Source organism: Mollisia scopiformis (assembly GCF_001500285.1).
Source record: "Mollisia scopiformis unplaced genomic scaffold LY89scaffold_12, whole genome shotgun sequence".
Taxonomy (NCBI): domain Eukaryota; kingdom Fungi; phylum Ascomycota; class Leotiomycetes; order Helotiales; family Mollisiaceae; genus Mollisia; species Mollisia scopiformis.
The window spans coordinates 781,768-809,551 of NW_017263592.1; the positions used below are offsets into that span (position 1 = coordinate 781,768).

The 27,784-nt window shown below is 48.8% G+C and overlaps 10 protein-coding genes across 10 annotated transcripts; 8 read left to right on the forward strand and 2 right to left on the reverse strand.

Moving 5' to 3' along the window:
* Positions 1-477: 477 nt before the first annotated feature.
* On the reverse strand, positions 478-2,924 carry LY89DRAFT_68642 (DUF803-domain-containing protein). The gene is made up of 2 exons (XM_018215282.1): positions 2,038-2,924; positions 478-1,989 (listed from the first exon to the last, which is right to left on the reverse strand). Exons 1-2 carry the CDS (start codon positions 2,827-2,829, stop codon positions 493-495), a joined length of 2,289 nt encoding a protein of 762 aa, XP_018071329.1. The 5' UTR covers positions 2,830-2,924; the 3' UTR covers positions 478-492.
* Positions 2,925-5,919: 2,995 nt separating this feature from the next.
* Positions 5,920-7,797, forward strand: LY89DRAFT_585846 (uncharacterized protein; the record flags this gene model as incomplete). The annotated part of the gene is made up of 2 exons (XM_018209344.1): positions 5,920-6,334; positions 6,938-7,797. 2 exons carry the CDS (start codon positions 5,920-5,922, stop codon positions 7,795-7,797), a joined length of 1,275 nt encoding a protein of 424 aa, XP_018071330.1.
* Positions 7,798-10,543: 2,746 nt separating this feature from the next.
* LY89DRAFT_68688 (uncharacterized protein) lies at positions 10,544-12,370 on the forward strand. The gene is made up of 7 exons (XM_018215383.1): positions 10,544-10,826; positions 10,936-11,021; positions 11,072-11,176; positions 11,223-11,301; positions 11,349-11,522; positions 11,570-11,711; positions 11,759-12,370. The coding sequence occupies exons 1-7, from the start codon at positions 10,661-10,663 to the stop codon at positions 12,156-12,158; spliced, it is 1,152 nt and encodes a 383-aa protein (XP_018071331.1). The 5' UTR covers positions 10,544-10,660; the 3' UTR covers positions 12,159-12,370.
* Positions 12,371-13,022: 652 nt separating this feature from the next.
* On the forward strand, positions 13,023-14,287 carry LY89DRAFT_782205 (ClpP/crotonase; the record flags this gene model as incomplete). Its single annotated transcript, XM_018222557.1, has 5 exons — positions 13,023-13,238; positions 13,310-13,446; positions 13,499-13,609; positions 13,704-14,060; positions 14,134-14,287. Exons 1-5 carry the CDS (start codon positions 13,056-13,058, stop codon positions 14,285-14,287), a joined length of 942 nt encoding a protein of 313 aa, XP_018071332.1. The 5' UTR covers positions 13,023-13,055.
* Positions 14,288-14,637: 350 nt separating this feature from the next.
* On the forward strand, positions 14,638-15,803 carry LY89DRAFT_684964 (Metallo-hydrolase/oxidoreductase). Its single transcript, XM_018214991.1, has one exon. It carries the CDS (start codon positions 14,868-14,870, stop codon positions 15,741-15,743), a length of 876 nt encoding a protein of 291 aa, XP_018071333.1. The 5' UTR covers positions 14,638-14,867; the 3' UTR covers positions 15,744-15,803.
* Positions 15,804-15,941: 138 nt separating this feature from the next.
* LY89DRAFT_684965 (carbohydrate phosphatase) lies at positions 15,942-17,637 on the forward strand. The gene has a single exon (XM_018214992.1). The coding sequence runs from the start codon at positions 15,994-15,996 to the stop codon at positions 17,353-17,355; it is 1,362 nt and encodes a 453-aa protein (XP_018071334.1). The 5' UTR covers positions 15,942-15,993; the 3' UTR covers positions 17,356-17,637.
* Positions 17,638-18,317: 680 nt separating this feature from the next.
* Positions 18,318-18,847, forward strand: LY89DRAFT_684967 (uncharacterized protein). Its single transcript, XM_018214993.1, has one exon. The coding sequence runs from the start codon at positions 18,359-18,361 to the stop codon at positions 18,776-18,778; it is 420 nt and encodes a 139-aa protein (XP_018071335.1). The 5' UTR covers positions 18,318-18,358; the 3' UTR covers positions 18,779-18,847.
* Positions 18,848-19,726: 879 nt separating this feature from the next.
* Positions 19,727-21,308, reverse strand: LY89DRAFT_733974 (serine/threonine-protein kinase csk1; the record flags this gene model as incomplete). Its single annotated transcript, XM_018219861.1, has 4 exons — positions 19,727-19,756; positions 19,860-20,813; positions 21,086-21,185; positions 21,241-21,308. The coding sequence occupies 4 exons, from the start codon at positions 21,306-21,308 to the stop codon at positions 19,727-19,729; spliced, it is 1,152 nt and encodes a 383-aa protein (XP_018071336.1).
* Positions 21,309-21,670: 362 nt separating this feature from the next.
* On the forward strand, positions 21,671-24,711 carry LY89DRAFT_646059 (uncharacterized protein). The gene is made up of 5 exons (XM_018211905.1): positions 21,671-21,843; positions 21,910-22,002; positions 22,056-22,141; positions 22,192-23,879; positions 23,932-24,711. Exons 1-5 carry the CDS (start codon positions 21,805-21,807, stop codon positions 24,639-24,641), a joined length of 2,616 nt encoding a protein of 871 aa, XP_018071337.1. The 5' UTR covers positions 21,671-21,804; the 3' UTR covers positions 24,642-24,711.
* Positions 24,712-25,946: 1,235 nt separating this feature from the next.
* On the forward strand, positions 25,947-26,378 carry LY89DRAFT_733976 (uncharacterized protein; the record flags this gene model as incomplete). The annotated part of the gene is made up of 1 exon (XM_018219862.1): positions 25,947-26,378. The coding sequence occupies one exon, from the start codon at positions 25,947-25,949 to the stop codon at positions 26,376-26,378; it is 432 nt and encodes a 143-aa protein (XP_018071338.1).
* Positions 26,379-27,784: the final 1,406 nt, after the last annotated feature.

Genomic DNA, 27,784 nt, shown 5'->3' on the forward strand with positions numbered 1-27,784 from the left:
ATCAGAATCCAAAAAGGGACCAAGAGAAAACCAAAAAGGACTTACCGTACATACTATACATCGAAGCCTTGCTTCCACAAAAGCCTCACAACAACAACAACAACAACAAGAAAACCAAAGAAACCCCCAAAAAAAAGAAGAAGAAAAAAATCCCACTTAGGAAGGAAAACATTAACATCGGAAATATCTATGTGCGAACATAAACCCAAAGTGTTGCGTTGCATTTCATTTCATTTCATTTCGTTCCTATTTCCATTTCCAATTCTAATATACAAAACCCCGCCCTTCCCCCCCAGCCAGTCAGTCGTTCATGCAACCATGCATGCGTGCATGCATTCATATGTATGTATCTATAGTACAGTTTCTGCGTGAGTCATTCATTAAGTACGTTTCATACCATTCGCATCCCATGCCATCATGTACCCCGTCTCTCTGTCTCCGGCGCTCGCCTGTGTGCTCATAAACTCACCCGGGTATCAATCAATCAATCAATCAAATAAAAGCGCCCGCCCCTCCATCACGACCAGGCCCCTCATCAAACGGCGGCGGAGGCAGTCCTCTCCCTCTCCCTCTTCCCGCCTCGAACTTCCGCCTCTGCTCCTCATAATACCGCTCCTCTTGCTCTCTCCCTAACGCCATGCCGGCCTCTTCATCCTTCTCGTCTCTCCTCGGCGGTGTTAAATCTCTCTTCCCGCCCCGGTTTGGACTCCCTCGAGCTTTATCCTCCATATACCGCGCGTAATCCTCGTCTTCTTCCTCTTCTTCTTCCTCTTCGTCGTCGTAACTCTCCAACGCAACGGGTTGACGCCCTGAATTCGTGTCTCCTTTCACCAAACCCAGTCTCTCTTCCTCGGTAGCGCCTTTGACAGCCGAACTATGACTCCCTCTCCTCGCCGACAACCCCTTCCGGATCATCGGACTCCGGCTCTGCGGCTGATGAGCCGTCTCGTCGTGCGGTGGTACAGCCTGCGATTGACCCTTCCTAAACACGTTTTGGAACGAGAACTGACGACGAGCGGAATGAGGTGGTGGAGTTGGGCCCACGGACGAAGGATGCAGACTCGAGCCTCGGCTGCCGGTGCGTTGGTCGTTGATATCGTCGACGATGGTGATGTGGCGGTCTCGGTGGTCTGCTTCGGTCTTCAGCTGAGAGGGGAGACCGTATCGGTGGTCTCCGCCATCGGGTTCGTGGCCGTAATAAGCTGTGTCGTTGCCGTCTTGGCCGCCTTTGTAGGCTGGGATGGAGATCTCGGTTAAGGGGACGGGATGCATGGGGCTTTGGACTTGAGGCTGGTTTGTGCTGCGGCGGGAGCCTGGTCCGCCGATTATGGATTTAGCTCGACCAAAGAAGCCCATGGTGGAAGCGGTCCCTGGGCGGTCTTCTTCGTCATGATCTGAGTCTGAATCTGAGGGGAACCGGGACATGCCGAGAGGAGGATGCATTTGGGGTGATTGCATGGTCGTTGTGTGAGGAGTCTCGAACGGTGGGAATGGGGTTGTGTTTCCTCGAGAACGGATACTGGGGTTGGTACCAATTGTTGTTCTGCGTCTTCTTAGACCGTCCCATTCGATTTGCTCGTTCTCTCCAATGGGTTCGAGATCTGCTTGCTTCTCTTCGTGTAACCTCCTCGCTTCTGCCATCTCCATCTTCTGTCTGGTCTGGGAGAATCTTCTAACGATAGCTGCTGCTCCTCTGATAGCATCTGCCTTGGGTTCTGATTCTGGTTGCTCTTGTTCCGCAATGGTTCGAACTTGATCAAGGTCTCCTGCAAAGACGGCGGAATCAGGGACATCCTTTGCAGATTTCGAAAGCTGAAGGAGGACGACTCCAGCACAAATAATGAAGAACCCCATAACAACGGTAATGATGGATGTAACTGTTCCTTTGAAACCTCGGAACAGGATGGCGGAGGTAATAATCGTGCAACTCGTGAAGTAGACATAATACGTAGGCGTAACCAATGCTGCATTAAACAAATTGAGTGCTTTCTGTTTGGTCGTTAGTACATTATCTTTAAATTGAACAAGGCAACTTACGTTGAGATATATAATCTCTGTTACAAGTGTCGTGATAACAAATACGAATAAAACGTAAAGGAACCACTGATTAAACTGCGGTGTCCCTCCAATCTGAGCCACAATAGCAGCTCCAAGACCTTGCGTAGCCACCACACTCAGACCTCCAATGAAACTGCATATCGATAGATATACCAGCATGGACTTTTTTCCATATCGCGGCCCAGCCCACAGCGCCGTAAATACAGCTCCCACAATGATCAATCCAGCATAAACCAGAAAGCCAGGCGAAATAACAAAGTGCTGCATCTCCTGGATATTCGCCGCAGATGATTCCGACGGCGCATTCATAACGATCACCACCGATCCGACAATGCAGAGAAAGCATCCAACCTTACCCACCATACTCAATCGCTCCTTCAGGAAAATGGCAGAGAGAATCGTCGTGATGACCACCGACAAGGCTCCCAACGGCGTAACCAAAATGGCATCCACAAACGCATACGCCACGAAGTTGCATATCTCCCCAATAATCATAAGCGTCATGCCCGTCCACCAGAAGCTGTTCTTGAGGTATGAATACCCCTCTCCGGCCGCCTCGTTGTATTTCTCGTTGGCCTTCAACAACCCAATCTTCTTCAGCACGAACGATATCCCAATGAACACGCCCGAAGCAATTGCTAACGATATTCCAATGGCCTTGTAGACGGGCGGTCTCGAGGCCGTCGCGGGATTGGTGGTGGTGCCATTGGTGGTGTTGGCTCTGGCGTAGATCAGATTCGCAGCCAACAGCGCATGGCCAGCCTGATCCATTCTCGCGGATGATGTGGTGAGGCGGAGAGCAGCCGGCAGAGAGGAGGGAACGAGGAGAGGAGAGTTGTGAAGTGTCGCAACCGGTCAACAGCGCACACCCAACTCTTATCTCGTCGTTGGTTTTGTTTCGAGGAGGGGCGGAAGGATGTTGGTGTTGGGCGTAGTGGAGAAGGTGTGTGTGTGTGTGTGTGTTAATAGGATATTATCGTGAGGCCGGCATAAGATTCGCGCAGTTGTAATAGGAACAACAGCCCCAAGGGGTGGTATTGACAGGGAAAAGGGAAAAGGCAAGCTGATGTCGAGTTCAGATCGTGTGAGGCTCTCGGACGGTGAGTTCGCGGAGTTGTGTACCCTTTTTTTCGTGTCAGAGTGGTGGGAGGCTGGGTTGTCTTGAAACGGCTGTTGTGGGAGAGATGTTGGTATTTGTTTTGATTGTGGCCTTCCCACCCTTGCCTGTCAGGCCAAACAATCAGACGGAGCGAAGGAGGAATTGGCAGACGACACGAATAAGGATTATGTTCGATGTGCAGCGGCGAATATGGACATGTAATGTGTAAAATGTTCAAGGCTCTGATTGTGCGAATCTGTGTTCCTTTGGGGCGACTCTGGAGAAGCAAGCAAGATGTGTGAATGATGCAGGTAATGGGTAATGGGATGCAGCAGTGGCTTGGAAGGGCAATAATTGGACACGGAAACGTAGTGTAGTGAACCCTGGCTCGTCGGTTGGCTGGACGGACACTGGGCTGGGGACTGCGACTGGGGACTGGCGACGCAATCGGGGCAGCGAGGCTGTGCAGGAAGAAACACTCTCACTCACTCGCACTGAACAGTCGGGAGCAGTCTGGATCCGCGCAGAATCGAGCGTGGCGCCGTCTTATCGAAGCACGACGAGCTGAAGAGGTGCAGATGCGATGCAGCAGTTAGGTAGAATACAGAAGATACGGGAAGCTCTGAGCCGTGGACGAGGCAGAGAAGTGGGAGCAGTACCGTCCTCAGAATCAAGTGCGTGAGTGAGGCTATAGCATGTACTTCGTATCCCTCTCCGTCGCTATACAGACATGGAGGCGACTATTGCTACACCACTCCTCCGTACCTATGCGCACGCTGCAGAGTGATGAAATACTACTGTATTGAGGAGGTGTATCACTATTCTGGCCAGTGCATCGCGTTTCCCAGTTCTGCTGGACCAATACGGCGACCATGTCCCAACGCATCACATCCCCGAATCTTGGTTTGGGCACCCCCTGGCGGTGCACGCCGTTGACGACCGGACCGTCGCATCAAGGGCCAAAAATACACACGGCAGAGCCCTTGCTCTCTCTCTCTTGCGGAGAACTGAAGATGTCCCAGCAACCACCACACCCTATCGCGGCCCTCCTTCAATTCGCACACGACCATACAGTACAAAAATGAAGCGACACTCCGAATATCATCTTTGCCAAGAGCCTCTGTCGACCAAACAATCCGCTGCATCACAATCATTCACGTCTTCTCAGCCCCCCTGAGAACGACTTACCCGCCACCACATCTTCGTTTCCCTCCTCTCCTTCCTGCAACACTCCCCGTTCGAGAAACCCATCCATCACTACTTACCCCAACATCCCATTCATCCACGCGCCATCACCCATTGCCTCTCCACGTTTCAAGTGAACATCAAACCCGCCATCGATCGCATCCAAACATCAGGGACATCCATTCCATTCCTTTTTTGTCCTGGTGGCGGTTACTCGCCACCGACTGTCTGTCTGTCTGTCTTTCTTTCGTGCGTTGTCGCTACTACTGTGCTGCGAGATAGAGTTATCTGCTCAATCCTTCGGACCTTGATAAGCTTTTTCGCCCGCCTCTCAATACGAACGAGCGCAAAAAGAGCCTCTCGCAAGGCTTCGCTTCCTTCCTTCCTTCCTCCCCGCCTTCGTTCGTCCCTCGTGTCCAGAAATCCTGTCGTTACGCGTCGTTCTTCCTGCGCTTTTTGGGGTTCGTCCAATGGGATGGGGAGGACATCGCTTGGATTTTGATGTCGTATTTGGTCCCATCTTGGGTTGAAGAAGCTTGGCGTTGGGGTTTTATTTGATGGGTGTTGGTTTTTTGGCCCCCATGTGAGAGGGAGAGTGAGAGGGTTGTTGTGCTTATTCGTATGTTATTCGTCCTTGGATGCGAGGGGGCTGAAGTCAGACTCGTGATTGAGGTGGAGGTTGACACCGAGAGATCCGGAATTGGGCGGGCTGATTATGATTATGAAGTACATACGAGGTCATTTGTGTAGTTCACTGCATCTCATTATTCAACCTTAGATGGAGAAATAGTGTGAGACTCTTCATCTTTTTACCACTAAAGCAGTTCTCTCATCTCAGACCTGGAGCCGCACGCCTGTACCGGTGGAGGTCTTTTGCTGTAGGTATCCACAGAAGTTTTTGAGTGTTATTGGCTGTGTAAGTGCACTATGAAAATGCCGGGCGCAGAGCTCAAGAGTTGTTACATTTATGCTTTGTGTTTGAGGTGGATCGTACCTAGCTTTGTGGATGTTGGCATCGCTGACTAACGTGGGCTACAAAGGTACCTGTCCATCAGTACAGTCCTCCCCCGGACTATTGCTCGGTCCTCCGGTAAGATCTACTATTATTTCTGGTGCTATTTTATTGCTATGCTCTGAAACTCTTACAACAAATATAAATTGGAGCATAAATAAGTTCCAAGTGCATTTTTGCAATTGACATTCACGATAATCAAAGCCGGATTTGGTCGCATAATCCAAGTAGTTTCAAATATCCCGGTATTTTCCTAGGAAATTACTGTACCTTTTTGCCACAAGGGGAAAAAAAAAGCGAAGTTTACCATGTATTTTGTTTCAATCGCCGCCAGGTACCCTTGAAGAGCTGCCTTGAAATAGTATGATGTTGGTTTTCCGAAGGCAACACTGAGCGCTTGGACAGCCTTACGGAGGCTGAACCTCGTCAAACAACTATTTCGAACTTTGACAGAACTTTCTACGAACCACATCAATGAACTATTGCGAGCTTTGACACTCATTCCATCGGCGATACGGCGTATAACTCCAGTCCGGTTAATGGCCCGAGCCAATCAGTCAAGGCCATGAACTCGTTCAAAAGCAATTGTACATTACCCCCAGACGGAACAGCCTTCGTCGCATCACCTGACGTCCGAGGGACATTCGATGTCGTCTGGAGCTGTATTAGTGTGCTTCTCATCTGCACTTGGTCGATTCTCCATCTCAATATTCCGGTGCAATCGACTCCACGAACGAAAGTTCAGAAATATGTTCGAGCCTCATTCCGGACATGTACAAAAATAAAGTGGATGTTGATGAATGTAGTTGCCCCAGAGTGGGCCCTTGGAAAAGCTTGGAGCGATTATCGTTCAGTTGCTTCGCTCGAAGCCAGCTTTAAGCCTTATGAGTGGAGCCGTTCTCACATCTATCTCGCGAATATGGGTGGCTTTGCTATTTCCTTCCCTTCTTCAACTATGGCCGACTCTAAGGCAACTGAGCGTCCGACGTCAAGCCACATGGCCGAGGATTCCACTAGGCCTTCGAACCATACCCCAAAAGATATCACGCGCCAAGGACCTCCAAATCAGCCCTCTGGTATATGCGATTGCACGCCAGTCTCAGAACATACGAATGGCAACAACATGTATGAACCGGGAATCAAACGCTCAAAGTCGGCGTCAGTAAGAGTTTCAGCTCATAATCAAAAGCTGCCGGCTTCCCCTGTGACAATAGCAAGTCATCCGTCGAGCACAACTCCTGATCATCCACAAGACCTGTCAATACTAGAGTCCCAAGTTTCCGCCAAGGAGTATGTCGAATCTATCAAAGAAGACGAAACCCAGCCGTTCCCTATCTTGACCCAAAGAGATCTGGATCGCTACAAACGCTTCAAGCCTCTATCTGTGGAACGGATGCAAAGATCAGTAACAAGACAGTCACGCCACATCGGAGAGATCGCCTGGCATTCAGACGAGAGGAACTGTGCGCTGGCTACCACAGCATTCGAGACAATCAACCTGAAACATTTCCCCGACGATTGGGAAAAACGAAGAATTCTCATCTCGCACATAGACTGGCTTTACAACTTACGCGCGCTCCAAGGCGATATTTGGATTCTGGACGCGAGCCAGCTACTACTCGCCCTCAAGCTCGGAATCATCGCCGAGCTTCCTTACGTTTCAGAAGATGAGCTGAATGACCGGAGCAAGAGCGACGTTTTCGTGAAGCTTATAGCCGTTGGCCAAATTATCTGGTTTCTTATCCAACTTGTCTCGAGACTAGCGCGCCGCATCGCAACGAGCCAATTGGAAATCATGACTCTCGCCTTCGCAGCCTGCACCGTCGTCACATATGCCCTCTTGCTAGACAAACCGAAAGACGTCCAAACCACCATCACGATTCCCGCGAAACGATACGCAACAGCCGCAGAGATGAACCGGCTCGCGAACATGGGCCCGGCGTCCTATTTAACGAACCGAGGACGGAACGTCTGTATCCCAAACAACGCCATCCACGCCGAGGACGGCTCCTCCTCTGGCGGCGTCGTCGCTCTCTCCGCCGGCGCAGCATTCTCCGTGCTCATCTTCGGAGGCTTCCACTGCCTAGCGTGGAACTTCACCTTTCCCACCCCCGCGGAACGGGTGTTGTGGCAAGCGGCGTCGATCTTCACCGCTGCGTTCGTGCCGGCGTTCGTTCCGGCGTCGTGGGGTATCGCTACTGTTGTCATCCTCGCGTGGAAAAAGTTCCGCCCGCCGCCGCCGCGAGAGAAGAGTCCTAGCGGGGCGCGGTTCTCGGCGTCGGATACCGGGATGGGGGTTTCTACTACTCTGTTCGTGGGAGGAGTACTGCTGTTTTTTGCGGCGAGGGTGTTTATTGTTGTGGAGGTTCTGAGGACGATGGCGTTCTTGCCTCCGGGGGCGTTTGAGACGACGTGGTCGAGTGAGCTTTTGCATATTGGTTGATTGGGTGGCGATGGTGGATGGGGGGATGGCTTTGTTTATGTATTGGGGATGATATCTATAAACAGAGAGAGAGAGAGAGAGAGAGAGAGAGTTAGTGAAGGGATAGGAAGTTGTGATTGTATATTATGCTAAGTTGGAGGGAAGCGTGCCTTTGGGTTCGAGAAGAATAGTATACTTGAACAAAGGGTAAAAGAAAATTTCAGGACTTATTATGATTTTTGGCGAAAAAAGATTTTTGATGCCACAGCTTTCAATCATAAGATTCTAATACTATAAGAGGATCAAGGCTCGATATTTTGAGCCTCATCCTTAACCTCAAAGCTCGCATATTTTGAAGATTTTCCCCTGGTGGATGGATATCTCAGAACTTCAGGCCTTGCCTCTGTCTGAATGCCACCAGCTCCCACTGGATAAGTATCACGGGCGAGGCCGAGAAGGGAGAGGCTCAGGAAGGAGGATATGCGAGGTGCGAGAGAGAGGGGCAGAGACCTCGAGACAGCTTGTAAAGCGCGCGAAAGCTGGGGACGATGAGGTGCACGTGTCCTACGGTACCGTTGTTTTACTTGTGGATCGAGGAACGAGGCATTACTTTAGCACGTGTGAACAGCTTTATGTTTAAACTTGCACTTGGAAAAGTTGTCAATGTATCATATGGTAGACTAATCTTTGATACGGTGTCGAAATCTTGTCTGCCGCGAAATGATTCGGAGGTCTTGGTTTGATTGAGTTTCATGAATGTTTTATTTGTATGTTATTGCAACAACGATATACTTTCGTTCCCCTCATTTCAAATATCGTTAATGCGTCTCGAGATTTTATGAGTTGAGACAGCATTGCGATGTTTGGGGCGGGCTCTAGCACGGCGTCACTTGAAAGAGCGAGTTACCCTTCTCATAAACCATGCTTCATGTTGACAATGTGCTTTAGAAGTAATGCTGGAACGATAGCGCTTTGCTGTACCTTACTGCAATATATGCTCGATTATAGACCATCATTCGTTCGCTCGAAATTTCAAGTACTGAAAGCTAATCCCTGGGAGATGACGGTTGACAGTTAACGATTCTACTAAGTTTGCCAAGATGATCTTGGCCTTCGGAGATGGGCACCATATGTGCTGTCGCCGGCGAATACCCGGTATATGTACTGGACGCAGATATATTGCCGTTTGTCCCCACAGATAAATTTTGACTTTTTGAGATACGGTACTTGATGATGCACCAGGAAAGAAACTCTGAAGACGGACAAACAATTTTCCGTGCTCCGAGGCCACGACTAGGGGGTTGTTGATGGAACTGCCGTCAACTATGATTTACTGCCTGGTCCAAAGACGTCGAAATAACCGCATGTGAAAAGGGCAGACCATGGAACATTCAATACGAAGCAGTGACAGAGATTGGCGAGGCCTCACCAAGACTTGACAGAGACGATCTGCAGCGCTGGCCACCAGGTAAGCCGCCACCAGCTGAAGCAGCTGATATGCAATAGCCTGAGGCAGGTAACTCATGGTCCAATTGTCCGTAAGTTCCAAGAGGCACTGAGGGCTTGATACTTTGCTCTCGGATGCTTCATGACAAGGAGAATGGATGAAGCAATGGTGCAGCTAGTCAGTGACCGTTGAGAGATTGAAGGAGCAGAACTCCAAGGATTCACGTGATAGATTAAGTTCACCTCGGCTAGTCTGCCCCACCATTGTGGTCGCACAATTCGCCTCCTTCATTTACTCACCGCATATTCTCTCTCCTCTCCCTCACCATCCGCGTTTCGCATCATGGCATTCGGCATGTGCCTGACATCTTGAAACTCATTTATACTGTTCTGCATCCAATGCGATAAGGACAGAGTTTCGTGCGCTCTTCCTTTCTGCACTTCACCAACGGAGCAAAGCTGCTTGAAATGGAAGGAGCTTGGGCTGGGCTCGTGTGAATGATTGCTTCATCCCACCTCCGCCGAGTTCTCCTCCACTTTTGACCAGTTTTCTCGGCCATTGGCAGAGCTCACCGCACCACCCCCAGCCCGAGACGCACAACATGATTTGACTGAGTGTCCCGTCGATATGCAGCAAACACGATGAGGAATAGCTTCAGAACGCCACGAACCGAGCGGAACAGGGAACGGCCCAAGCTCTTCAACTCTACGGTGGTACAGTCGAGACAGTACAACAAGTCTTTCTCCTCACCTTGGTGATGATCGGTTGGCGCCCGCACCTGCAACCTGCGACGACCACCAGGACCTCACCAACGACGAGCCAGTCTACTGTAGGCGGCTACGTCTCCTCCTCCTCCATTGCTCCGTTATGCGTCTTTTGGCGAAGAGCGCTCTCACCCGCTTATCTCTCTGGTCCCCCACGCCAGCAAGCCACAAACTTGTTGGCCCTTTGGGCCGTGTTCATCAAGACAACGTTGCCAAGAGTGTACAGTATTCCGAGAATCATTATCCTCATCTCAGCTTTTAATATTGGGTACCTGAAGTAATGCCACAGCGCTTACGGGCAGACGTTGGTAACGTCTGAGAAAATGAATTGACAGCTGCAGCCCTTTAGAGATGCGTCCAGTGGCAGTCTTTACCACTCAAAGCTGAGCTGTCTCGCTGTACGCTCGTACAGTACGCTCAGGTGTGGCTCCCGCACTCCGCTCCGCTTAGCCCTGGCTTTCGCTTAGAACCACCCACATGGGTTCTCACGTTATCGCTCTGACATGGATGCTGATATTAATACGTACTGGCGTGCTTCCTGCCCTACATATCACCACGATCCCTCCATTTTGAGATGGCGAGTTGCCAAGACTCTTCTTCCAACGTATGCGCAAGCTTCAGATTTGATATGAAGTTCACGATTTGGTTCAAGACCAGAAGCCGGCCGTGAGCGATGCCGAACGATACTTCGTGTTCGCCGAGTGGTACTTGTGTGATTTTGACGGGGACGGTGACCAATGGTACAGACTTCGTTGCTCAGTATGATCCCAGTGCGGCGGCACCACATTGGCATTCACGGATGGAATTGGCGACGATCATCGTGTGCAATTCTTTGTCATGTAAGATTACTTTCATTGTCATTGACATGCTTTCGAAAGTGGAGTCTTGTTAAGATTATCTACAATTGTGTACGTCATCAGACAATTCTTGATTCTGACAAACTTCTAGTCATTGTGATTGTATCTCGAGTATGGTATCGATGGACCAAACTCAAGCGATTCCGTGGAGACGATAGATGGATGCTTTTTGCTGCTGTATGCGACATTGAAAGTTTAAAACGATTCCATATACTAACTTTTTGAAGCTCATTCTGCTTCCATTTACTGCCAGTCAAATTGGGACGAACGCCTATGGAAGCGGACTCTACATGAGGAATGTCCCGAAATCTTGGAGACCCATGCATTGGCATGTACGTTATCGGCCTCTCTACAATGACATTTCGCTGACATTGATAGTTCATGCTTGGCTGGGTCGGATACTATATCGTAGTAACCAGTATAAAGCTTTCCGTCTGCTTTTGCTTTCTCCAAATTTGTATGTCAATTCATCCTCGTTCGGTACAGCACGCTCATTGGCCTTAGTGACCATTCACCACAAATCCTCGACATATTGCGTCTATGGACTCTGTACCCTCATTGCTAGTCTGGGACTGACAATGTCCTTCTCATGGCTATTCGATTGTTCACCGTTCCTGAGCAATTTTGTCTGGAGTATTCAAACTAATACATGTATTAACTATGATATATTCCGCTACCGTAAGTGACCTATCAATACGTGTGGCTCTCTTGCTAACACCTTTCAGTATGGATTGGCGTCAGTATACCGATTGATCTCGCAATATTGAGCGTACCTGTCCAATTCTTGAAGCGACTGAAGCTGCGAACCCATGAGCGTCGGATCCTGAAGATGGTATTTGCTGCTACACTACTCGGCACGATTACCTGGTTAGTACAATTGTTCAATTAGACGTTGCAATGCTAATTCCCCTCAGTGCTATCGGAATATATGGCGCATTCGAGACTCGGACCGCGGAAGGCAACAATGCATTCTACCAAGAAACCGCATTTGTTATGATGTGCGATATTGAAATATTGATGTACACATTAGGTGCCTCGTTTCCAAGTATGTACTCCTGTTTGCCCTCGATCCCAGTCTTCGGCTCGCTGGCTGTATTCATAGATCCTGACAATTATAGTACTCTCCCGGTATATGGTGCAACGAGCAGACCCCGGTCCTGGTCAAACACACGAAAACTTCTCCTCATGGGCACGCTACGTTCCGAACTTCTTTTCTTCCCGTACCCTTTCCACGAATCACCACGTCACTCTCCCACGCTCTCGACATCCCGATACTCATACAGACGAGGCGGCACTGAAATCCCAGGCGATTGAGGAACAGAGTACTTGCAATACTCCTGATCTGCCGGAAAAGAGCTATGGTTCGGAGAGGAGTGGGTGTACAGAAAACACTGATGTGGAAAGGGCAGATGTGGTGACGGTCCGGAGAGAGGTTAGCGTGTCGAGGGAGGTCGGAGGAGAGACATTGGAGGAGTATATGAGAAGTCGTGTTATTGGGCAGGGATGGTAGATATACGGTTGGCATGGTTAAGGACATTGGGGATACGTGAGGTTGATTTTCTTTTCCTGCGATTCAGCGTGGCGTTGTGGCACTGGGGATGGGCGTTCTTGAGGCGTTGACATGTCTCATGTCTATCGATTTTGTGGCGTTGGGAAGGATACGGATCTCTGATGATGTTTCATCAGATGGGGTGCTGGATATGGTTGGGGGAGTGGGAGGGAATCTAGCTTTCAGCTATGATGGTCAATATCAAAATTCTCATGTCCTACTATCAGCTCAAATCAGGGTATCATATTTCTTTATCCATTTTGTCTCTTCGTTGTTCTTGTTCTCTCCAACTTCCGAAGCTCACTGAGGTCAACAAGTCCCTCATTATCTATGTCGTTCCAGCAAACCGTCCCAGTAGCGAGCTTTGCAGCCGATTGATTCTCGTTCCGAAACAACCAATAGTCGCCCACCAGATAGGAGTAAGTAAACAAAATCCCCCATAATCCCAAACCGCGGGGTCCCGCTAACCCCGCATCCAGCTGACAGTTCTAGTTCCATCATACCCGAGTCCCGCCATCACACCAGCGATTACTCAACATACTCCTCGGCCTCATCTCACAATATACAGTAGCTCGTCCGCTCTCCTCCTCAACTCCAACAACAAGTATCAACCAACCTATTTTCCAATCCACCCAACAAAATAAAAGCAACTCGGAAAAAAAATGATCCCCTCACCAACCCCCCTCTCTCCCCCAACGACCTACGAAACCCTTCCTTTAACACATATAAAAGTCACCCACTACCCGCCCGGATCTCCTACTGCGACGCAGGTGGTGGTCGTTAGCCTCAATAGGCCGGAGAAGCAGAATGCGTTTACGGTGGAGATGATGGGGGATTTTGAGACTGTATTGCCTTCCCTTTCCTTTTCGTTTTCCTATTTCCCTTGTTTTTGTGGTGGAGGTAATGTTATAAACAGATCTACCCACTATTAGACGTCGACGAGCGAGTAAAAGTAATCGTCCTAACAGGAGCCGGCAGGACGTTCTGCGCGGGCGCGGATCTGGAGAGGGGGTTCAAGGGGGGTGAGGAGAGGGCGGTGGATCATAGGGATGGGTATGTCTTTCTCCTTCCCTGACGAAGAAGAGAGATGTTAAGACAGAGATAGAGGAGGGAGGGTCGCGTTAGCGATCTACAGGTGCAGGAAGCCTACTGTTGCCGCTATGCAGGGGAGTGCTGTTGGTGTGGGTATGACGATGGTGTTACCTGCTGCTATCAGGTGTGTCTTTCCTTTCTTTCCTTTCTTCCTTCCTTTCTTTCTTGTACGAATAAATAAAGAAAGAAGGATGGAGACTAAAGAAGAACAAAAACAGAATTGCCCACGAAACCAGCAAATACGGCTTCGTATTCGCCCGCCGTGGCATCACAATGGAATCCGCATCCTCCTTCTTCCTACCTCGTCTGATCGGGTATTCGCGAGCCATGTACCTGATCACAACAGGCGCCGTCTTCCCGCCTACGTCGCCACACTTCGGACACCTGTTTCAAGAAACTGTTAAAGATGCGAACGAGGTGTTGCCCAGGGCAATCGAATTAGCGACAGAGATAGCCGAGCATACGAGTGGCTTGGCGGGGTTCCTGAATCGGAATCTGATGTGGAGGGGTCCTGGGAGTGCGGAGGAGAGTCATTTGGTGGATTCGGCGGTGCTTTATCATATGTTTTCTAATCGGTGAGTGAGCTTGATGACGGGGAAGGGAGGGGAGAGAAAGAGGGAAAGAGGCTGATGCGAAATTTAATTGTAGGGATCAGAGGGAGGGAGTGAGCAGCTTTTTGGAGAAGAGAAGGCCGAGGTTTGAGGCGACGGTGGAGGAGGATGCGCCGCCGACGTTTCCGTGGTGGGTGGAGGTTGATACGGGGAGTAGGGCGAAGGTTAGGAAGGGGCCGGCGAAGTTGTAGGGAGGGAGGGCCGTGGAAGGGTGGTTTTTGTGGGTTAGTTGGTTTGAGAGAGATTGGTTAGGGATGGGTAGGATGTCTTTGGGTGTGAATGTTTTATACTTCATGATAGAGAGATTCTGGAAGGAAGTTCTGCTCAATGATAGTCCTGTCTTGGAAAGCCTGGGACGCTTTCTTTGGGCTAGATGCGGACAGCATTTTTGTGTGAGACAGATGACAGGAGATTATCTGTGCTGAAGATAAAAGGAGAAGGAGTTGAGAGTCCGAGGCAACAACTGGAATTTCATGCTCACTAAGACATTGTAAGGAAGTGCTCGAGAAAGCTGATAATCAAGTAGACCAAAATGTGATGTCTGAAATTTGTCTACACCTATCATCTCTGCCTTTTTAGTTTTGCGTGAAGCTGTTTATCTCGTTCAATTCCAACCAGTGTTAACAGGATCTTGTAATTGGCTTCAATACTTACCTCGGTGTAGGTTCAGTAATCACCTCAGGTCGGCTATTCAAGTTGCGTGGACAAAGTACAAGATGTACAGCATCCAGCCAGCAGGCAAGTTCACCCACATCTCACAAGTCCCAAGAAATGTCCTCCCTCAAAGCAGACGTTTATGTCTCCCCTCCCATTCCCTGGAAGAAGCCCAATGGCACCGTCGGCGGACCTTGGTCACCTATCACTAGCACACTAATCCACTCACCTTCCTCCGCGATCCTAGTCGACACTCCCATCACCATCTCCCAAACAACGGACCTGATAACCTGGATCAAAGCAACCATACCTACCAAGAAACTGACCAAGATATACATAACGCACGGCCACGGCGACCATTTCTTCGGCCTGCCTCTCTTACTAAAAGAGTTTCCAGAAGCGGAAGCAATCGCAACGAAAGGAACCGTAGAGCACATGAAACAACAGATCACTCCTCAACTGCTCTCCAAAACATGGGAAATCCAATTCCCAGACCAAATCGCAAAGCCATTCATCCTCGCAACCCCCTTACCCGAAAACGGAGAAATAGATCTCGACGGACACACTTTGCACGCCATCGATGTCGGCCAAGCCGACACCCACTCCTCGACCATCCTCTGGGTACCGTCCCTCAAGCTCGCCGTGTGCGGCGACGTTGTGTACGGCACCGTGCACCAGATGCTGGGCGAGTGCGATACGCGCGCCAAACGCGATGCTTGGATAGCGTCTATCCGCAAGGTCGGGGCGTTGGGGCCGGAGATGGTGGTGCCGGGACACAAGAGGGCGAGTGAGATGGATGGGAGCTATCATCTTGCTGCTACAAGGGTTTATATCGAGACGTTTGAGGAGATGTTGGGGAGAGCAAAGGATGCGAGGGAGTTGGCGGGGTGGATGCTGGAGAGGTATCCGGAGAGGTTTAATGAGGGGGCGTTGATTGTGGGGTGTGTGAATGCTTTTAGGGCTTTGAAGAGGGAGAGGGAGGGGAAGTTGTGAGGGATGTTTGAAAAATATATGAAGGAATGAATCTTGAAAACGCTGTGCTGCAGAACGAAGTATATGTGCAAGAATAGAAAGTGCAAGTGGTTGTAATGTGACCTGTCAAAGCCACAGAACCCCATGAACCAATCGGTACTGTAGCTGGAAGATTTCATTTGAAACAGCCACATTCTATTGATCATCCTCAAGTCTCCAGTTCCCAAACTTGCAAGATGCATCGAAAATCTTCACAGCACGGTTAAACAACATGCACAAACTACACCGCACTCGCTTGAAGATAGGGGCTCGCTCAATCACCGCCATCACGTGTAGCTCGCCCGTGAGGAAGCGGATCTCAACCGCCCGATTTTTCACCCGCCCGAGTTCTCAAACGCCCGAACTTTCACCATGCAGATCCGAAGTGACTCTTCTGAAACACAAACACATTCACAGTCACACTCTCAACAGTCAACACTGGTCCGGGGCTTGTTATATACCACATAATCACAACACTGCTCAGCCCAAACAACTTCTCAGATCCGCACATTCCCCTCCAAAGCTGGCAAATCAAATGGAGTATGCAAAAGAACTACATATTGCTTCAATAGCAGTGCACCATGCTAGTATCCTGACGAACTCGGTACAATCTATTATTCAACAGAAAGGGAACTCGCTCGAGAAAGATGAATTTGGAGACCCGGTCACGATCGCGGATTTTGCTTCCCAGGCGATGATCATTAATGCCATCCATCACCACTTCCCCGACGACACTTTCGTGGGAGAAGAAGATGAATCTATGCTTCGGTCTTCACCAGAGCTTCTTGAGCGGGTGTGGGCCCTTGTTGATGGGATGGAGATTGAGGGTGATGAGGTGCCGAGGTTGGGGAGTAGGGAGGATTTATTGAGGGTTATTGGGTTAGGTGGGAAGGAGGAGACAGCAAAGGGGAGAGTGTGGATGTTGGATCCTATTGATGGGACGAAGAGCTTCTTGACGGGGAATCAGTATGCGGTTTCTTTGGCGCTGGTAGTGGATGGGAGTCAGAAGGTTGGAGTGTTGGGATGTCCGAATATCAAATCGGGGAGTAGCGAAGTGAGAGAAGATGTTGTGGATCGGGATGGACTTGGCGTTTTGCTGTCGGCTGTGGAGGGTCAAGGTGCTTATCAGAGAATCATGACTCAGGATGATTTGGGCGAGCCGAGGAAAATGGAGAAGTTGGGAGACGTTGAAGATCTGAGCGAGTTGAAGTATGTGAACTCGATGGCGAGCGATCATCTCTCGAAACCAATCTATCTGGTGGTCAAGGATGCTTGTGGGCTCAAGACTTCCGATGAGGTAGATTTGTGGTCGACGCACGTCAAGTACGCTGCGCTTACCTTCGGAGGTGTGAATTGCATGGTGAGGATACCGCCGAAGAGGAGCTATCGCGGCTTTGTTTGGGATCATGCTGGAGGTCAATTGATCTACGAGGAAGTTGGTGGGAAGTTGACGGACATCAATGGTACAAGGTTTGACTTTGGGGTTGGAAGGAAATTAGAGAGGAATTGGGGAGTGGTGGCTGCTCCACCGAGCGTTCACGGAAAGCTGCTGGAGGTCGTGGAGCGTGTGTTGGAAGAGAATCCAATTTACTGATACCCTAGGTTTCAAGGGCAAGGTTGGGATGAACTAGCGGAGGTCTTTTCCTGCTGCCCTCTCTGTGTCAATTGAGTTGGCTAAGTGGCGGGCGCATGTATGAGTATGGAGAACATAACGTCGCAACTCCCAGTATGATTTTATCAGAGTATATCTCTCGATAGACAAAACAAAAGCAAATTCTCAGCTTCGGAACCGTATGATCCGAACACAAGGCAAGTTGCAGAAAGCCTCACGGCAAGGCACAGACCATTCTGATCGCCATTGGATAAGACTGTCGAGTTCACGTCCATTTTGAGTTTTCTGCATTCTGAAAACCGACTTCGTATCCAACGGGTCCCATTGTCCAACTTCAAATGGCAGACGGCAACGGTTATGCATGGCAGAGATTGGCTGCTACACGACAGGAAGTTGGAGTCTAAGTACGCCCAAAGCTCCTCGAACTTGTGTTTTCGTACCACAGAACCTCATTAAACCATGCATGGAACTCCTTTAGAACAATTCTCGGGCTACCATAGCCTCCTGTGTAAAAACCTCGATTCTGAAGTATGCATGTGAAGTTTCCAAATTGCGTGTGCTAAGAGTGGAAGGAACGTTTCTTGGTAGGAGATAAATTGACCAGTCGTGGAACCATGTGATGAATAGGGGCGTGTGACTTGTGACTTGTGACTCAAAGAAAGCAAAGCTGCGATTTCGCTTGAGTTCTTTCTTTTCTTGGATGGCATTCGCTAAGTCTGTATTCATCTCGCTTAAGTGAATTGAACCGCTTTCGCTCCTCGTCTTCGGTCTATAAAAGAACCTTCGCTCTCATTCTTTTCTTTTTCTTTTCCTCACCGCGATCAATTACTTTCAAGCTTCTTCATTCACAAACTGAACACTTCTACCTCAGCCAAGACCTCAACTCCACCTTGACCAACTACTTCAAGCTCTCCATCTCCTCAAGAACCTATTCCGAGAAATCTTCGACCTTCCAATAACAACAATTCATCAATCAACTGTCAACATGTTCTTCAACGTAAGTCCTCATCCTAGAAATCGCTTTCCGAACTCAAAACTCGTCTTCACTACTCCTCTGAAGTTCAAACCTAACTCACCCAGACTCTCCTTACTACCCTCCTCTTCATCTTCACCTTCATCACCTCCGGTCTCGCCATCCCCGCCGCTGGTTACCAAGCCTCCGCCAATCTTCTCTTCAAGCGTGATGTCACCATGGAGTGCACTGCCGGAACCACTGACTACTGCGCATCGATCGGCTGTTATTGCGATTCCAATGGCAATATCTACGCTCCTGGTTCTCCGGATGGAAGACAGTGCACGAGTTCGGAATGCTTCTGTGTTAAAAGCTAGAGGGCTGGTGGGAAGTTTGCTTTGGGTGTGGGCTGGTACCTACGTTGCTTTGCTGGATACTTTGGGATTGGGCTGAATCGTGGTCTCATCGATATGGGTATGGGGACTTAATCATGCGTGATGACTTGCATGGCTTTGCTTTGAGGGTGGGTAGTTGAACAATGCATATGGATTGTCCCTCTCGATTAGCTTTGTGCAGTGCTTTGATTAATGCTTGTGACCCTTGAATTTGGCTGCGAGAAAGATTATAGGCTGGTGGGTTACCAGAAGTTAAATTAAGATCACGACTTGTACTGAACAGATGTTCTCATGACTGGACAGACTCTGGACAGACTTTGAAAGTGTGAGCCAACACTCTAGCCACTCATCCGAAACTTGTTTTTCCAAGAACCAGACTTAGATAGAATATTCAACTTCTCGATACCGGAACCAAACACTCACTATGTTTTGGCGTGGATACCAACGCTGCTCCAAACATCACAAAATCAACAAAGAGTTGACAATAAAAGCAACAAAACAATCCCGTTTAAGTAAAACGACAACCCATGAGGTGTATTCCACTCATGTGTTTCCTAACTCTCTGGTTCTTTACTGCATGGTGTCAGGGCCCAAACAAGAACGGAGGTACTCAAGGACTTATATGGGATAGAAGCTGAATAATGATTTAGAAATTATTTAGAAATTAGCAATACTTAATAAAGGCCACAGAAGGGAGATCAGCGAACAGAAAAGCTCAGTGAAAGAAAAAGGCAAGAAAAATGCTTGGAAGGGAAACTGCAGATGACAATCTCGCTTACAGCACTGAATGCACTTTGAGCGCATATCGCGCGTTTTGCGCAGTTTACGCAGAAGGCGTCATCAAAATATTTGGATTTTAGGACGGCCATTATTTTATTTACTCCACTGAAAGTATATCTTTTGACTTTGGAGACTTTGAAATGTCATCTTGTGAAGGAGTCGAGGGAAGAAATGCGATGTATGATGGTTCGTAGTTTTCAAAAACTGCAATGTTCTACGACTGATGTTATGCGGTGAAATATGGATGTTCGAGAGCCTGTAGATATTCTGATTAGCAGATGATTAAGTGTATGAATGTTTGGTTTCTAGATCCCAGAATTTGGAGGGAGACTGTTCGCGCTGACATAGGAATCACATACCTCAGCAGCAGTCAACCGCTTCCCACTTTCATACACAACCATTTTCCGAACCAAGTCCTTCTCTACCTCTCCCACTCCACGGAGCAACTCATCCCAAGACTTTCCCGGAAATTCTTGATACCACTTGAAAGGTGGGGTAGTGAAGTTCACCGCTTCAGGCCAAGTCTCTTCAGTCGGAGTACCTAAAGTCTTGAACATACTTAGAATCAGACCAAGCTGATTGCCATCCTCGCTCGTCTCTCGACTCTCGAAAAGTGGGTCTCTACTTTCTCTCAAGCATTCAGCTAACATTGTTCCTGCAGCCCACATGTCGAGACTTGTGCCATAGGCACGGTTGCCGAATAGTGTTTCTGGGGCTCTATAGCACGTCGTGCCGACTTCGAGGACTTTGTGCTCTGGAGGTTCAGGAAGTGAGGAGAGAGGTGAGATTGAAGGGTGCCAGGTAGTGCCGAAGTCTGACAGCTGTGATGGTCCAGTAGGTGAAGACAGGAGGAGGTTGGAGGGTTTGATGTCTCGGTGTATAATGCCTTGCTCATGCAGATAGACTAGAGCGGAGAAGAGATCGTGGAAGCATGTTTTGGTGACAGCTGGAGGTACTGGGCCATTGGCGATGATTTTGGCGAGGTTGAGAGGCATGTATGGGAACACGAGGACTAGTCGTCTTTCTTGGTCTCTGAACGTCGAGTTCAGCTTGATGATTGAAGGGTGCGAGAGCGATTTCAGGATCTTGATCTCGACATCGGAATTGTGAGGCTCGACGTTTCGGGTCTCGGTGATGACTTTTAGGGCGAGAGTTTTGTTTCTGTATACTTCTGAGACGAGGCCAACGGCGATGGGGTGGCAATGAGGATATGGTCCAATCGATATCCCGGGCGTAGTTGGCTCTTCATCGATTATATTCAGAGTAGCAGAAGTCGCTTCGATGAGGGCTTTGCAGGCTACATCGTATTCTTTCTATCAATTGTCAGCTCTGATTTGGAAATAGCTAGTAGATTGTGTTGCAGAAGTTTGATGGTATGGTGTTAATCACTTGATGAGTGTGATAAATCGTACCAAGAGTGGGCTATCTTGATAAGTTCTGGCGTCAAAAAGGCAACGTCGTACATCGGCGAGACTCTATAATCATGCATGCATGGACTCATGAGCCTTCTTGACCTTGAGTAGGAGCGATGGGAGGGAAAAAAATAGGCAGCACGTGACAGTATATATGTTTCAAGATCTCTTACTCTCGTTTTAGATGTATTATAAGCCTCGGTCTCTGCTTCAAAGGCTGCTTTATGACTAGCACCTGTTGCACTTAGCCCTTGAGCTTCAATGCTCTGTCTACTGTAGTCATGATTTGAGTCAGAACTGTGTTGTCCATGCTGACCTCATCACTTACAGTCTGTCAATATTGTCATATCGCTCCGTCGCCTTCAAATCAGATCTCCAATTAGCTGCCGAGGTCATCTCTGCCACCTCAGATCCATTCCGGATATGCCGGGATAGTCCTCGTCGGATGATGACTTGTTCTCTTTAGGTCGTGTCGTCCTTGCGATCATCAAAACAATGAAGTTACTGCGGTTGACCAAACGGTAAAGAGTAGAGCAAAGTACAAAGCATCACCAGCAGTGAGACAGATTGATTAGATAAGTTCGATTGAGGTTATCAAAAGAAAAACCGTCCACGCTGAAATGCTTTTGTTGTGGCCGTTGTGAAAAATTGTGCTATTTTATGCATGATTCCAATAATGGCAGGGATGTCTCCAGACCGGAGATCCGCTTGGCTTGGAAAGAGCCGCTTGCTCAGTCAACTCTCTCGCTCGTGCAGCACTTGAATTGAAGCTCGCGGTCGATGTCATTCCTTGTGCATTCCACGACAACAACGACATCGCGTCTATTGTATATTATCTATTATTATGCGCAATTACCTCTGACGCTCAATAGTGTCGTGAAACACAGCTATCATGGAAGCGCTGTCGCGGCAGGAATATCCAGCCATGCTGGTAAGCACCCTGTCGCAAAATACCTCGGATTGTCGAGGCTCGGTGCCACTGCTAACTGCTGCGAAGGAGCGGCTGCAACCTGCCGGTGCCGTTACGAAATTCAATGAACGCGTAAAGAGGATAGGGAAGGTCAATTCGGAGATCGCAGATTGGTTGCTCGTTGGTGGCCCTACAATGGAAGGCTCCGAAATATCGTGTTTACAGATTGCTAGGAACGTCGCAAGGTCGAAGAGCTATACGTGTCCGGTCTCAAGAAACTCGCGCGGAAGCCATTGCAAGAAGTTGGCGGAGAATTGGGGTACGATACACTATGTGGGCATTATATGGATCAGGCTAAGAGTGACATAGCGTTTTTGAATCACCATGGCGAAGGATTGTCCAGTCCACGGAGGAGATCGCAAAATCGCACGCATTGCTATCCGATCGAATAGACAAAGATGTCGAACAGCCACTACGAAGTTTCTCATCTACAAATAGGGAGATGCAAGGGATAACGACAATACAAGGAAACCTATATTCGATGGCGAAAGAGTTAGAAGATGCCCAGGATAAGTCCGAAAAGTTGAACAAGAAGGGAGGCAAAGCCAATGCCCAGAAAGTAGAAGTTGCTACCTCGAGACTTCAAACGGCTACTCAACAGTGGGAATCGCAAGCACCATTTATCATGGAGAACCTACAAGCACTGGACGAGCGACGGTTAAATCATCTTCGAGATGTCCTCACTCAGTACGAGACTCACGAAGCGGACCTGGTTGAGCGGAACCGGAAAACGATTGAAGAAACCTTGACTTCACTGCTGGAAATTGATACAAGTCAAGAGATCCGAAATTGGGCTGCAGCCAGTGTGTCAGGGTTGCCTATCACAGAACGAAGGGCAAGACAATTGTCGTCTGTTGGAACTGAGAACACTGGCAATGCAAGCCTCCCTCCGCCGCCTATGACTCCTAGATCCACGCATACAGATAACCAGAGTGAGCACTCCCAGACAGCTCGACAAGACACCATGGAATCGAAAGAAGGGAAGGAGAAAGAGTCGAAACTAAAGAGCAGATTTGGGACAATGCTTGGACGGCGTCGGCAGAGTATCCATGGTGGCTTTGGACGTGCACCGTCACCAAATAAAGGATTTGTGCCTTTCGGTCGTGGAACATCTAGCCGAGACGGGCGTCCAAGTCCATCCCCTCGAACATCTTCAAACAATCTTCGAGAGTCTCCTCCTCGTGACAATCGCCTATCCTCCCTCGCAGAATCTCCAACTGCCACCAGTCCAACGAAACAGACGAATGGCACAGCACCCGACAGCCACGCAGGGTCATCGTTTATTGCGGATTCTGTCGCTGGAAGATCCTCTGCCAATGGTCCTTCGGCAGCTGACATCTTTGATATGTCAGATGTGCAGCCGCCTCCAGGTCCACCGCCATCTCATTTGAAGGCAGTACCTGAGCTGCAGAAGGACTCTGAAGGGTTCAGTGTCCCAGCTCCCATGAACGATCCAATATCGCAAGCAGAAAGTGATGCAGCATTAGAGAACGACCAACCCCAATTCAAGCTTGACATTCGAAAAGAGCCAATTCCAGAACAAGACGCTGATGCTCAGGCAGCTTTGTCCAACGTCGCGAATACCTTGAGGTCTGCTTCCATACAAACACCCAATCGCAAAGCGGGCACTGTTAGGGGCCGGAGAGATGTACGGAATACTATGTACCTCCCATCAGCTTCGAATTCTCTTGACGTTGCGAGCCCAGACAGCAATATACCACCATCTCCTGGAATCACAGCAGGAAGGGCGGCAGCATTAGCAGCATTATCAGAAAACCACGGGGCCCCAAGTGTTTCCGACACGACTTCAATTCGTTCAGGGCATTCTCTTACCAACCATGCAACCATGAAACATGCGGACATGCATGAACCAGGACTCAATGCCTCTATAATTGAGACTGTGAGTGCTTCGTTTGAAAACGGAGAGACAAAGTCAATGAAGATCAGTGGTGAAATCGCATTAAGTCACAACCCATCTGATGACTTGACACCTTCTTGTAAGTTGCATCTGTATTGAGCGCGTTGATCTTGCTACTGACTGCACCGTAGCGATTGAGACAATTAGGATAGACAATTTTCCAAATCTGGAGGCTATTGGGCCTAACAGGACTTTCATTAACGCAGTATCTGAGGAAAAGCCAGACGAATTTGCGATTGATATTTCTTCCCTTTCATCAAAACCATCAGCAGCCTTCACTTACCGAGTCCACATTGATGACGCGGACATCACTACTCATGGTCCTCTCTTTCTCAAAGTTGCTTGGAGAAAGCAAGGAGCCGATAAATTGGGTCTTGTTCTAGAGTACAGCCTCAATCCAGCATGTGGCACAGGGCCTATTACTTTCAACAATCTTGTTCTTGTTGCAATGTACGAAGGCGCGCGTGCTTCTGCCTGCCAAACGAAGCCTACAGGTACTCACCTCAAGGAGAAATCTCTTGTATACTGGCGTCTTGGAGACGTGACCCTTACGAACGAATGGCACAAGATTATCTGTCGATTAGTGGGTACTGAGGGAGCCGTCCCTGAAGCAGGCCACATCGAAGCGAGATGGGAGATCAACAGCCCCACAGCATCAGGACTTGGTAGCGGGATCAGCTTATCGAGACTCGAAGCCTCGAAGGGCAAAGATAAGGAAGAGGACGATCCGTTCGCGGATGAGACGATGAGTCCAACTACCGTGTCACCGACAGGGACGTGGAAGGAGGTCGCCACGCATAAGAAGTTCGTTAGTGGAAAGTATGAGGCCAAGCAGGTATAACTGAATGCTTCCCTTGGAATATTAGTACGAAAGAGGGGAAAATTGAGTTCAAGCTGTGTTTTCGTGGGGCTACGGCTTCTGTAATTGAGGATTGTACAGATGAAATGATAGGTTACATAGGTCTTCTCGATCGATTCTTGATAGCAACTACCCCAATTTTTTGACTTGGCTCCACGTTCCTCGCATGTGATATTCTGGAATTGCTAAAGTTCCCCCGATCTTCAGGGTCTTTGCCTTAGTACCACTAAAGCCTATCAGACCAATGTCTCGGATAGTGGAAGACCCTGCCAAGTTTTCTTCCCCTGCAAGACATGCCGCTATCAGAAATCTTGGCACCCGTTTTTTTGTATCGTATGTTCTTTTTTTCTGATTATTCCTAGTATTGTGGCTTTTATTTGGGTGGTGATGTCATTTACAGGGGAGCTGAGGTGGGTATGCGGCTCAGAAACAAGAGTTTTGGAACGTGGATGTTTTGCATGGCTGTGGGGATCGAAGGGACGGACGGGCTTTTGGTAGTTTACCACATGTGAGATTCGTTGGTTCTTGGTTTGAAGATGGATGTTAGGTTGGTGGACTCTGTTTTGAGGGGATACTTGGTTTGAAATGGTAGGTGGGGTTTTGTGGCGTTGCCATCTTGGATGAAAGCTGGCTTCAACCATTGAACATACGAAGAGAAGCTTGCTTTGTGAAGAGTTGAGCTGAAAGGAGGGAGGGACTCCGAGCTGCTTCGAGATATCAATGGCTTGTCAAGCTGAGGATTTGTTTTAATCCGGCAGGTGGGGGTTTCTCGCCACTTGCACATGCGACGTTCTCGGACGAGAAGCTTGCTTTGAGACCCCTCTTCAGCTTGTATGGAACCGAATAAGCCTTCAAAGACAAAGGCTGGATCAAAAGAAGTAAGTGGGGCTTGTTGCGTTGGACGAGAAAGCTTGGTTTGTGGAGTGAGCTCGAGATGGAGCTTGCTTTTGTGGTGTGTCTTGGTATTGGATACAGGTTTTGAGACGTGAGAAAGGCCGTAACAGACGGGATTTTAGAGGTCAAGGGATAATTTATTTGTCCGGTGGCTCCAAAAGAGGGGTAAGATGCGCGGGGTCATGACGAGGTTTGAGGGCGAGGCTTTTAGATTCTAGAGAGCTTGTGTGTTACCTGGGTTTGAGTTTGGAGCTTATGAGCGATATATAAGAGTGCTGTCTTGAGGCTTTGGTCTATTATAATCATTCATCAACATCATTACTCAACTCAATCAATCTCAATATTAAAGTTCATCCTCAACGCTCCCCGAAGAACCTCTACACAACCGTCATAATGGATAACAACAACCAACAGCAGGGTGGTAGCTACGGCTCAAGCGATAACTCCATGGGAGGAGGAAACAGTGGAATGGGTGACGATTCAAGCAACCAGCAAAGCTCAGGAGGCTATGGAGGAGGACAAGGAAATGACAACTCGTCCAGCGGTGGTGGATATGGAGGGGGACAAAGCAACGATAACTCGTCCGGTGGTGGATATGGAGGACAGAGCAACGACAACTCTTCAGGCGGAGGTGGATATGGAGGCAACAGCAACAGCGATAGCAGCATGGGGCAAAGTGGTGGTATGGGAGGACAGGGACAAGGACAAAACCAAAGCTCCGGTGGTATGGGAGGGTCTTCAGGAGGATCGGGAGGGATCGAGGGAAAGCTTGAGCAGGGTGGGATGCAGGCTGCTCAAGGCTTTGCCAAGAAGGAAGGATGGTAAAGCAATCGTGATTTCTGTCACGATTATCTCCATTGATAAAATGTGGAAGCTTTTGGACTTCTGGTAATGGGTTATTATATGATAGGACTTTTAGTAATATGCTCCTGCATCAACTTTGGTTACTCGAGGAGAGTTTGTGTGAAATGATGAGAATATGATCGCAGAAGATAACAGAGCGACCGTGAAACTCAAACTCTCTTTTGATTGCTGGGGATTCTGCTTGACAAACATAACGAAGATTGAAGAGTTAAAGGCACTGGACTGAGAATACAAAATGGATTTGAGAACCGTTTGGAAATCGGTACACGTGACACGACACGCCTTTCTAGCCGTGCGTGTAGACAAAGTCAAGACATAACTTGAGGCTGATATCAAAGCCAGCCACGCAATACTCTTTTCCCCGGATCATCGGGGCGGGATACTCGCCGAGAATCTATATTTATCGCAGACCACGTGTACTCTCACGGCATCAACTTATTCAGTTGTCAAAGCAAGGTGTCCGGCCGACAACCGATAGTTGACCATCAGCTGTAAACAACAATGCGTAATACACATCATCAGCACTCGAATTCTCGAACCTCATGTCGAGCATCTGCTTCCGCAGAAGCGAGAAGTGATGCACCTGGACTTACTTCTATGATTAGCATCTGAACAACAAGAACAAGTCTGAACGAGATCAATCCGTTCTTAACGCGCAAGTTCCACAGAGCACCTCATTGGAGATGATCTAGATCGTGAGCATTGACATCACCCCGGCCAGGACTTTGTGCCAAGGCGGATTTGATTGACCGAGACTTCAGTTTCTCCAAGGACGGATGTCCTCCGAAACGTTACAGCTTTGTCTGTCGTTCAGTTGGAGGATCGTGCGTGCTGGAAATATCCATGATGCTTTCAATAAAGAAGTGAGCGTGACTTCGATGCCAAGGACAAAACTAGTCGGGAGTTCATCTGAAATTATATTGACACCAACAATAGCTCTCGCCGCGTCGTCTAATCATATGATTTCATCATATAGCTTCCTCCCGGACAGTCCGACGTAGTTCTGTTGCGCGACTGTGGGGCAGCAGGGCGGCATCTCTCACAACCACTAGGCCATGAGAAAGATCGGAGAGAAACCAGGACAAGGAACGGGATGTCATGAAAGATGCGACGAAAGTCATAGAAACACATGAGGCGTTCTCCGAACGTTGCTTAAAATAGAACGCTTGTTCCAAGAACCAAGACTGCAGGCTGAACATGTAATTCACCCTGAGCCATCGCAACACTCTAGCCCGTACTGATCAAGCCCAGTTGGACCGTTCCTGGCAGTCTCGCACTTTGTGGCTGGGTTTGATAATGACCTACTGGGCCAACAAAACCAATGTGGTGTCGAGATACAATGTGTCGGGTTGAAAATGCAGCTTAGG